Genomic DNA, 11787 nt, shown 5'->3' on the forward strand with positions numbered 1-11787 from the left:
CGGTCGGTTGTCATCACCTGCTCAACGATGAGAAGTGTGTGTGTGTAATTTATAAAGTAGTTGTCCAGGGAGACCCTGATTTCTTTTAGACCCAATTTCCTGATATACAGGCCAGTGGGCTCATGGGTTATGCTTGGCCTGGAGGAGGCTCAGCGACTGTTCAGCCAGGCGGAGGGAGCTTCGCTGCAGGTCCAGGAGGGTGTTAAGGCCACACCGAGGGGGACGGTGCCCATCTCCACGGGGCTGGTGAGTGTTGAGATGGAGTCTGTCGTTTTCCCTGCGGGTCCCTGCTCAAGGCGGCAGGGTCTTCGGGAACCTGTGCAGAGAAGACTTTCTGCTCTGTGGCCGGCAGATCTGGAAGGACGGAGTCCAGTGCTCAAGGGACCTGGAAGGTTCTCCCCTCCCCAACTGACTAGCAGGAAAAGGCACCTGAGAAGCTCTCCACTTCCCTCCCCAGCTGAACAGAGTGACAGACACTTTGATTGTGAAGGGTTAAGAGCAGCGGCTGTCAGCAGGGGGGGGGGGGGCTCCGAAACAAGCCCCTGGGAAATGCCACGCCCCTGGGGAGGTGGGCCCGCTCATGGTCTCTGGGAGGGACAGGTGCTCGCCGCACGTGAGTGGGATGGCGCGGGCACATGCTTCCCAGGCCACCTGCAGCCGTTCCTGCCCATTGGCCTTTTGGACAGCAGCTCGTCCTTGTAATGAGAGGGAAGGAGGTAGAATGCCCAAGAAAACCAAGAAAAGAGAAATTAGGCTCGCGAGCCAGATTCTGAATGATTTTAGGTCCCAGGAGAGGCCAGGATCCTTTGACTCTTCAGGTACAAATTACAGCCCCCCTCAGATGGCCTCAGTCTCCTTCCCCCTGCCCCCAGATGCTTCTCATCATCAGCACTGTGCACGCTTTGCTTCTTGCTCCAGCTCTCCTGCGGGATGACAGAGGAACCCAGAGACGAGACTGGGGTGGCACAGGGGAGAGAGGGGCAGGGCGAGCCCTGCAGGCGGACCAGGGTATCAGAAGCCCTCCTGCTAAGATCGGCACCCACTCACTACCCCCAGGTTAGCACGGTTCATGGATCTTGAACCTTGAACCAGAGGGACTTGGCCACGTCTGAACCCCAGACAGCTCTGGAGCCAAGGAAGGGTCTGTCCACGTGGGGACGTCGCAGCAGAACTCCGTGAAGAACCAGCTGTCTGGAGCGACACCTCCTGGTGGGTAAATCCTGCTGGGGGAGGAGACTGCAGCTCTCGCTCGGGGGAGCTGTCCCAGCAGCTGAGGCCACATGAGGTCAGGTCCTCAGCAGGGGTACTCTGCAGGAAAGCTCCTGTACCCCTTGCAGGAGGGCAACCTCGTGGCTTCAGAACCTGTGCTGTCCCTCATCGCAGTGGCAGGGGCCCCTGCAGCTCGAAGCTGTGAGACACTGCCCGCCAGCACGGGGAGCTGGGCATTGTGACCTCAGCTGTTCCGCACACAAACAGGTGGTCATCCTGCCCTTGCCTTGGCCTGTAATCTGCATAGGACAGTGGCCTGGTCACAGGGGCCCATTGTGGGGAGGTTGGGAAGTTAAAGAACACTCTGGCCTCCTCCATCATGTCGGCCAAGAAGGCAGAACTGAAGAAAACAAGCCTGGTAAGGCAGGAATACTGCAGGACATGGGGGCCTCTCCGAGTTCCCGCGGGACGGAGCTGTGGGATGGTGGGTGGGTCCACAGAGCTCTCTGATAAATCCCCCACTTTTCTTTCTCTGCTCTGAGCTCCAAGTGGCCTCTCCACCAGGAAGGAGGGTGGGACTAATCCCTGCCTGGGGGCAGGAAGGAAAGACGCCTTTGCTGCCTCCTTCTGGGACAAAGACCAAAGTAATGGTCCTGCCAACCCCAGTCCCCCTCCCCCAGCCCGGGCCATGCCAGGCTGCAGAGAAGGGCACGTCCTTGGCACAGAAGCACCGTGTTAGATGATGGGATTTGCGCCCCCAGTTTGCAGACGAGGAAATGGGGGCACAGGGGAACTAGATATGACCTCCCGGTGGCACAACCAGTAAGGGAGCAGCTAAGGTTAGACCAGGGGTCCGTCTCTCTCCAAAGCCCACGCTCCCGAAACGATACCCACTCAGTTTCCATAAAAGTTAGCTCCAAGTGCTTGCCCTGCTCAGGCTTCTGCAGGGAGAGGGCCGTCTGCTGCCTGGGCAGCTGCAAGCTCAGAAAAGGAAGATAAGGTGACCAGATCCAGGTTGTCTTGAATCAGGTCCTTGGCGGGGCGGGGGGGGGCAGTCTGTGGGCCTGAGCTCAGGTGCAGGAGGACAGACAGACAGGCCTGGGCGGGGGCCCCTCGAGAGGGCTGGTGTGATCCCCCTCAGTCCTGATGCCTGACAGGCAGACTGCCCACCTCCTCCCTCCACAGAGCAAGAACTACAAGGCAGTGTGCCTGGAATTGAAGCCAGAGCCGACCAAAGTAAGAAGCTTTTTTGAGGCCATGCCGACAGCCAGGCCTGAGACCCGTGGGGAGGTGACTTGGAGTCAGGGGTCATTCGCTGTTCCTGGTGGCCAAGACCTGTCCCAGGTGCTGGGGAATACACAAGAGAGAGACAAGCTCTCTGCTCTCCCAGAGCTTCGCCCTAGTGACCAATCTGATACGGAATAAATAAGGAGAACTCAGTATTGTCACCTGCTAGACAGAGAATTAAAACAGAGAGGTCGGGCCCTGAGCTCAGCAGGAAGGCTGAGGAAGGGTGCTGTGGGCGGAGGCAGGAGCGCGTGCAAAGTGTCTGAGGCAGGAATGGGCTTGGCTGTTCAGGGGGCCAGGAGGGCAGAGCGTGATGAGCTTGGAGCGAGTGGAGCAGGTGGCGGGAACTCTTGTGCAGGGGGGGCTGCCAGTTCTCGCCTCCACCTGCCCAGGCCCGAAAGGAGGAACCAAGACTCAGGAGACCTCTCCTCCCTCGTCCACCCCACACCTGCAATTTCCAACATTCTGTGTTTCTGCTTTCCACCAGCAGACATACGACTACAAAGGAGCAAAACAAGAAGGGCCGTTTACCAAAGCAGGAGGAACTCATGAGCTAAGGGTAGGTGTGCCGGCCCAGGGGTGGGGTTGGCGGGGCGCTGTGGAGACGTGGGCCCCCGACTCTGGCTGGGGCAGGTCCACTGCTGGCGTCTGTGGCTCTGCCCCGGCACCCGTGACTTCACTCCCTCTGCGGCTTTTTGTTTTAACTCTGTATTTTGAAGTAATTTCAGACTTACAGAAATTTTTCGAAAAATTGTGCCATGAATTCTAGTCTACCCTTCGCTCAGATTTCCCAAACGTTGACATTGGATCATGGTCTTCTCTCTCTCTCTCTCTATATATATATATATATATTCACACACACAAACGTATAATATAGGCTTCCAGAGTCATCTGAGAGCACGTTTCTCTCAATTCCAGTGTATACTGTCTAAAAACAAAAACAAGAACAATCTCTTACATAACCACAGTACAATGATCAAAATATCAAAGTCAGGACATGAACATTGATCCAGTGCTTAGTCTATTTTTACCAATTGTTCCACTAAGGTCTTTCCCAACAGAAGAAAAAACAACTGTTTTGATGGGTTCCTTTAGCTTCCTTCCATCTGGAACAGCCCTTGAACCTTTGTTTTTTGGGGACATTGACATTTATGAGGATTATAGGTCATTTGTTTTATAGACTGACCCTTCACCTGGGTGGCCTGATGCTCGCCAGTGGTTAGACGTGGCTGCGTATTTTGGGGGGTCATGGAAGTAAAGGTGTACCTTCAGGGCATCTTATTCAGAAGCACATGGTGTCTCCATGTCCCACTCTCCTGTGTTCTTAACAGCATCCTTTCCTTCCCCCGTTGCAGGAGGCCTCTCTCTGTCCCTCTGCATGAGCATCGCCAGGATCTTCCTTCCACCCAGGACATGGCCTTAACTGCTTCCTCTCTTCCCTGTTTTATTTCCGCAGAATGAACTCAGGGAGGTGAGGGAAGAGCTCAAGGAAAAAATGGACGAGATCAAACAGGTAACAGGATGAGACTTTTCAGGACACGGAGGGAAAGGGTAGGACCCCGGAAAATGCGTGCCGACCTCTGAATAGTGAGGGGAATCCAGAATGTCGTGGAAAAAGCCCTCGCCTACTTCAGCCTGATCTCCTCCGGTGTTTTGTGTTCTTTTTGTTTGATGCTTAAACCCAGGCTGTGAACGCCAAGAACTCTCTAAGGTGTCACATTGACCGATGAGGAGCTAGAACCTTCCTGAGAGTGAGAGGGACTGATTGGAATGCAGGGGCGGTCAGGGACCAATTCCATTCTCCTCCCCTCCTCCCTTGAGCATGCTCTGAGAAGGAACAAAACTCTCCTGTTGCTTCTTAGATGGAACCACCTATGGCACGCTCCTGATGAGACGTGGTGCTTAAGCAAGGAGGAGTACTGGAAACTGTGGGCTGAGCTCCCCCCGGAAGCCTTGCAGTAGCTAGATCCGAGCCCCGCCCAGGCTGGTGGGGGCTTCACGCTACCTGCACCCCTGTCCCTTCGTAGACTCCTTGGGAAGAAAGGGGCTTTGACAGGCCGCGACACGTCCCTTCCCTGAACTTTATCCAGCTCATTCCAGAGAGAGGAGCAGCTGCAGCCCTGCTTTTTTTTAAAACGCCCCAGAGATGACTCCGCATTGAGTAATATGTGCTCTGCCTTTCTTCTTCGTTAGATAAAGGGCGTAATGGACAAGGATTTTGATAAACTCCAGGAATTCGTGGAGATTATGAAGGTGAGCATTTACTGAGTTGGTTCCATACTAGAAAATGATGGAAGGAGAGGCCCGACCCTGCCCTGCAGCCACTTGACAGTCTGGTAGGGAGACCCAAACTCTGTGGAAAGAAAGAAAGAAAGCACCAAGCTGCATGAGAGCGTGAGTTAACGAGGAGTCTGGAGAAATAAGGAAAAAATGTGGGCCAGGCTAACCAGACAAAGCCTTACAAAGGAAGTGAATCTTAAGGTGAGCTTTGAAGGCTACATTAGAAACTTAATGCAAATCTAAGCAAAAGCCCAATAAGCTTAGTTTTGAGCTCAGACGTTACTGGGAGGACCATTCGACTCTAGGATAGTGGTTCTCAAACCTGGGTGTGTGTTGGAATTTCCTAGAGCATAAATAAAGAAAATAGAGCCCAGGTCCAATTTGGAGGAGGCTTAGACCCTTGGATTTTTTTTTTCCTACGTTCTCCAGACGAAGATTTGAGAACCACTGATGTAGAAGCATAAATAGGCAAAGGCAGATATCTTTAAGGTTTGAAGCGTTATCAGGGGATACTACCCCTGCCAGAGATCTAAAATTCATACAAAGCCACAATAATCTTGTCTGGATAACCAGCTAAATGAACAAAACCAGTGTAGATAACCCTATGACAACCTCTCCACCTGGCATGCCTGGGACGACTTAAAAAATCAGTACATGCAGGCCCTGGCCCAGATGAACTGAATAAAAATCTCCAGGGGGAAGCACAGTTGCTTAAAAATCTCGGGGCGCCTGGGTGGCTCAGTGGGTTAAAGCCTCTGCCTTCGGCTGGGGTCATGATCTCAGGGTCCTGGGATCGAGCCCCGCATTGGGCTCTCTGCTCAGCAGGGAGCCTGCTTCCCTTCCTCTCTCTCTGCCTGCCTCTCTGCCTACTTGTGAGCTCTGTCAAAGGAATAAATAAAATCTTAAAAAAAAAAAAAAATCTCAAAGTGAGGGGCGCCTGGGTGGCTCAATGGGTTAAAGCCTCTGTCTTGAGCTCAGGTCATGATCCCAGGGTCCTGGGATCGAGCCCCACATCGGGCTCTCTGCTCAGCAGGGAGCCTGCCTCCTCCTCTCTCTCTGCCTGCCTCTCTACCTACTTGTGATCTCTGTCTGTCAAATAAATAAAATCTTAAAAAAAATTTTTAAAAAAATCTTAAAAAGAAAAATCTCACAGTGATTCTGGTGCTTTCCTCTGCCTAACAACCAGATCCTGAACACTTCAGTGGTGGTTATTAACCTTGACCCCATATTGCAATCTCCTGTACTGTAGCTTTGGCCTTCCACCCAGGCTGCACTCCATACGGATGAAATCAGAACCTCTTGAGATGAGATCAGTAGTGTTTAAAGTTTGGTAGTGTTTAAAGATCACGAGGTGATTCCATTGTAAGCTCAAGGTTGGGAACCACAGCTCTATAAAATTTAAAACACAATAAAGGTGATTTTTTTTTTTACATGTTAGAAGAAAAGGATTATGTATTCCTATTAAGGATTATGTATTCCTATTAAGGATTATGTGTTCATATTAAGGATTATGTCTTCGTATTAACATTGCTTGATTATATGAAGGAAGAAAAAGATTATGCATTCATATTAAGAACACTGCTTGATTATATGAAGAAAAACTTAATTCAGTTAACATTGTAAAAACTGAAATAGTCCATAAAGTGAATTTAAATAATAAAACCTCATAAGAGTAAATTACGTCTAAATATTTAACTGGATGGTCTAAATACAGCAGAAGAAGTCACAAAGGAAATATTGATATATTTAACAATATAAAAAATTTAAAAAACATAACAGGAAAGTTCCATGTACGGAATTAAAAAGCAAACAACCATTTGGGGGAAATAATTTTCCGCAAATATGATAAACATCGATAAAAGGTTTTTGTCTGTGACATATCAAGCTCATATAAATCAATACGAACCAAATAGGAAAATGGGCATAGGGTATGAACAAACAATCCACAAAAGAAAATACAACTCAAAAGCAATAAATGTATTTAAAAGGTTTACCTCATGCATAATCAATTAAATGCCAAATGAAAATAATTCTTAGGCCACTGTCACATTCAAATAAGTGAACCTTTTTTTTTTTTTAAGATTCTAAGTATTTGTTTATTTATTTTAGAGACAAAATCTGGGTGTGCAACAGTGAGGGGAGGCCACGGAGAGAGGGGGAGAGAGAGATTCCCAAGCGGATGAAGCCTGATGCAGGATTCCAGCCCACGACCCTGAGATCATGACCTGACCTGAAATCAAGAGTCAGCCACTTAACCGACTGAGCCACCCAGATGACCAAATAAGCAAACTTTGAATTAATGACAATTACAGAACAAGGCAGAAATGTACTCTTATATTGCCAGTCATAGTGTAGGTCTATATAACAATGGAAAGAAATTAGACAATAGGTATCAAAAAATATTAAACCCCTTGACTTTTTAATTCCACATCTCACAATTTAATCTATGAGAATAATCCGAAATACTTGCATGGGTGTATGTAAAAAGATGTTCATCACAGGATTATTTATAATGGCAGAAATTTGGAAAGGACAGTTTTCAACAGTGGAATAGCCAAATAAATTAGGGTGTAACTGTGGAATGAAAACTAGGAACTATTGGAAAGAGTGTTTAGAAAGAATGCTTCTAGGCACACCTGGCTGGCTGTGACTCCCAGCCTCGGAGTAATGTGTTTGAGCCTCATGGTAGGCGTCGAGCCTACTTAAAAAAAAAAAAAAATAAGAGCGATGTCGTGGTTGAGTTAGATGTTCATATTAAGGAGAAACTGAGGAAAAGGCATGTGGGAACTCTTTTGTACTGTCTTTGCAACTCTCAGTAGATCCCAAATTCTTTCAAAATAAAAAGCTCATTAAAAAAAAAAAAAAAAGAATGCGGGACGCCTGGGTGGCTCAGTTGGTTAAGCGGCTGCCTTCGGCTCAGGTCATGATCCCAGCGTCCTGGGATCGAGTCCCACATTGTGCTCCGCAGGGAGCCTGCTTCTCCCTCTGTCTCTGCCTGCCACTCTGTCTGCCTGTGCTCGCTCTTGCTCTCTCTCTCTCTCTGACAAATAAATAAATAAAAATCTTAAAAAAAAAAGAATGCTTATAATGAGAAGTAATAAAGCAAAATACAAATAATCTATACAGGCTGATCTCAGTTAAGTGAAAAAAAATAACTAAGTAAATATTCGGGAAAAAGACTAGAAAGAAATATACTCAAAGGCTTAATATAGCAATGATTGTTAGATGAAGAGATTAATTTGTTCTTTTATATTCCCCTATATTGCCCAAATTTTCTACAAAGGGTGTGTATTATTTCTATATGAAAATGCACACGCGGTGTTTTGTTAGTGGGCAGGACTGGGAATTGAAAGGCACAAAGGAGGTTATTCTGGGCTCAGGAACAGCTTGGGCACAGCACGGAAGCAGGATGAATGTGGAGTGTATCACGGTCAGCGGGGAGATCAGTCCTACACGTGACCATCTGGGGAGACTGTGAGGAATAGACTGGGCACAAAGGCAGTAGACAGTGAAGGCTCTGAAAGACAGGCAGACAGGTTGGGACTTGGTTGTGTAAGCAGTAAGAGGCCTCTGGAGATTCTTAATCAAAGAACATGCTAGAAGCAGCACTTCAGAAAGGCTGAGCGGGCAGCTATTTGCAAGGTGGCCTGGAAGGGTGTGTGGTGGCAGGGCACGGGAGACTGGGGGTGGGTGCTGTCTGTAGCAAGCAATCAGGCAGGTAGCCCCATCCCTGCTCAAGAGGAGGGACGCTGGACCAGGTGTGGGAACAGAAGGAAAACAGTAAATCTGAAAGATGCATCAAAGGAAAAATAATACTCTTGGTGACTGATGCAACATAGAGAATGTAGGGGAAGCATTCTCTATGTCCATGACCCCAGAGGCAACCCAGGCGGGTCGAAGGAAGTGGTGGTCATGACAAGGACAGGTGGCAAGCAGTTGATTTAGAAGAGGAAACTGAGTGGCTCAGTGGGTTAAAGCCTCTGCCTTCAGCTCAGGTCATGATCCCAGGTTCCTGAGATCGAGCCCCGCATCTGGCTCTCTGCTTGGCAGGGAGCCTGCTTCCCCCCTCCCCACCCTCTGCCTGACTCTCTGCCTACTTGTGATCTCTGTTTGTCAAATAAATAAATAAAATCTTAAAAAAAAAAAAAAGGAAGAAGAAGAAGAGGAAACCAGGAGATCACTTTGGGACATGAGTTTGAAGTAATAGGGAGACTTCTAAGAAGGGGGGCATTTTGACTCTGATATTTTGAACCCAGGGGCATTTCCATTTCAAGGATATTTTTACTGTGTTTATGAGTACAGATATTTTAGTCAAAATGTATAGCACTTAAAAATGCTTTTCAAGAAGGTAGTTTTGAAAACCTCTCCATCCAGAGTGTGTTATTCCTTGACCAGTTTTCCACTGCAGACAGTAAACTCTTGCCAAATCTTTCATTTTTTTTATTAAAATTATTTTGGGATGCAAATTATATTTCATTTATATTTTATGATGCTCAAGCCAACCCTGAGTTTCTCCGGAACAGATACGATCCATGATATCCTCTGCCATTCTAGACCTTCTTTTGTGGCCAATTTTTCCAGATCAAACTTTACAGGTCTGAACTCGCCAAGAGGATTTTACTATTCTTTCAGTTCTTAGTAAATAAAAGACATGATATGCCATTTGGAGCTACTGTTTCTTTTATGTTGACCATTTCTGCCAGAAATCGGGTCAAAGAAGGAGCAAACGTACATGCACAGGATCTGGGTGCAGGGTCAGAAAATCGGAGTCAAAAGTGTCTTTGAGGGTTGGGTCACAGGATTTATTTTCTCGGCTCCATCATTTTATAGTCATGGAGCCAAAGCAGATAAGAGTCTCATCCAAGTGTAGGATCGGGTAAGAAGACTTCCTGGCTTCTGAGTCCTCTGGAGACTTTGGAGGAGCCCCTGACGACCCTGCCTGTGCTTTGGCCTCAGCATGGAGTGGGTGAGGGCGGGGAAGAGGAGGTGTGTGTCCCCCAAGGCCAGTGAGGATTCCTTTTTTTTTTTTTTAAGATTTTATTCATTTATTTATTTGACATAGAGAGAGAGATCACAAGTAGGCAGAGAAACAGGCAGATAGGGAGAGAGATGCAGGTTCCCTGCCAAGCAGAGAGCCTGATGTGGGACTCGATCCCAGGACCCTAAGATCATGACCCGAGCCAGAGGTTTAACCCACTGAGCCACCCAGGTGCCCCCAGTGAGGATTCCTGAGGGAGGAGGGTGCGGAGGTCGTCTTTGAGCGGCTGGCAGAGAGAGGCGAGAGAAAAGGCTTTCCGTCGCCCTTCAGCGTGACCGTTCTAGCTTTGGATTTTCTCTTGAAGGAAATGCAGAAGGATATGGATGAGAAGATGGAGGTTTTAATAAATATACAGAAGAACAGCAAGCTGTAAGTGTAACGCGCACCCATCTCTCCTCATCCCTAAAGAATCTCCTCCCTTCACTTTGCTAAGTGTCCTCAGGTCTGGAGGACTCTCAGACTCTTCACAGTCCTGTCTTGGTATCCGGTACCGCAGTGGCTTGGGGTCAAGGTCTTCCCTGGCTGCCCACGCTATGGTTATCTCCTTGTCATGTTGGAAATGGTCTCCCCAACTCTGCCCCTCCCTGACTCCCCAGTCCCCTTAGAAGAGGGCCAAAGGAACAGCCAGAACTCAGGCTGATAGGAAAAACAGACCTGGACCCACAGCTCCACCTCAAGAAGATGGATGGGGCTGACGGAACACCACTTTCTCTCCACAAGAAGATGATGGCACTACAAAAACCAAAAAAGGACCCTCTGGATTCCCTTCATCAATGCAGGCCATGCTGCGTAAGTGAAGCCGTACCTCCCCCTTCCTCTGGTGCTACCCCCCAGGCTCCTGCTGCTCCCTGACCGCCCCTTGCCCCCACACCCCCCTGTCGGGTCCTCTCACTCCCTTACCTCTCGCTGGCCCTCTGTTGCCCTCAGATGCCCCCCTAGCCCGGAACCCTCTCTGGGGTCCTGCCCTCTAGGCTCACGGGGATTCCGAAGCCATGACCAAGTAAGACCCAACCCTGGCTGGGCCTGCTCCCGAGTACCACTGTATTGTTCTGTCCTTTCCTATAGCAAGACCCGATGGGGTGCTCAGCAGGCTGGCCATCTTGGACCAGGGAAAAATGATCTTTCTGTCCTCTACAGGAAAAATGTTTGTTGTGTGCCCTAAAGAACAACTACAATCAGGGGTAGGTAGACCCCCGTAAGAAGTCCTTGTCTCAGCCCGGTGCCCTGTCATCCCAAAGGCAGTGGGCTCGGGCTGCGTTGGTATCACATCGCCTCTGGGTCGTGCAGACTCTGTCCCCCTCCCCCGCCTCATCCACTCAGTCGTAGAGGACATGGCACCAGGCAGGAAGACTTGGGGTCCCCAGCCGGGAGGCTGCTGCCCAGAGGCTCCCGTGGAGGGGGCGGGGGGTGCCTCACTGGCCGCCGAGCTGACCTTGCCTCCCGTTCCTGCCTCTCTCCCCCCCTCTAGCAGCAGAAAACTTCCGTATCAAGCCTGGCCACCCTGTTCATCCTTGGCTTCTGGAGCTGCTTTCTGATTTATCTGTACTTCCAACCCTATGTGGTGGAGGACATGCTCCCAACCTAGGACCGCCGCGGATCCCACCAGCAGCTCCGGCTCTTCCTCTCCCGGCTCCTCAAGCTGCACAGCAAAGGCTTGTGGCCCTCGGACCTACCACCCTGCCCCAGGCCTGCCCCCACCTGGAGATTAAAATCTTCGTTTAAAGCCAAAGCAGGTATCACCGTTTTGAATGTCAGCCCCAAACCCGTGTGCAAGACGGTCACTTGTCGTTGTCCTGGATCCCCATAGTTCAGACTCCAAGTCCTCTTCCTGCTTCCTGCCGGATCAGCGAGAAAGCCTATCTTGGCCATTCTCAGGGTCATCCCCCTTCCTCTCTGACCAGCACCCCCCCACACACACCACCACTCTGCCTGGTTCTGCAAAGGTCTCCCGGCTCAAAAGGGCAGAGAGGCCC

At 49.5% G+C, this 11787-nt stretch overlaps 1 protein-coding gene across 1 annotated transcript; it reads left to right on the plus strand.

The window, feature by feature from the left end:
* The first annotated feature begins 1588 nt into the window (after positions 1–1588).
* Positions 1589–11358, plus strand: TEX35 (testis expressed 35). Its single transcript, XM_045981929.1, has 9 exons — positions 1589–1627; positions 2395–2445; positions 2987–3055; positions 3953–4009; positions 4690–4749; positions 10119–10183; positions 10411–10603; positions 10952–10995; positions 11283–11358. Exons 1-9 carry the CDS (start codon positions 1589–1591, stop codon positions 11347–11349), a joined length of 645 nt encoding a protein of 214 aa, XP_045837885.1. The 3' UTR covers positions 11350–11358.
* The last annotated feature ends 429 nt before the right edge of the window (positions 11359–11787 follow it).

This window comes from Meles meles, chromosome 17, assembly GCF_922984935.1.
Source record: "Meles meles chromosome 17, mMelMel3.1 paternal haplotype, whole genome shotgun sequence".
NCBI classification, from domain to species: Eukaryota; Metazoa; Chordata; class Mammalia; order Carnivora; family Mustelidae; genus Meles; species Meles meles.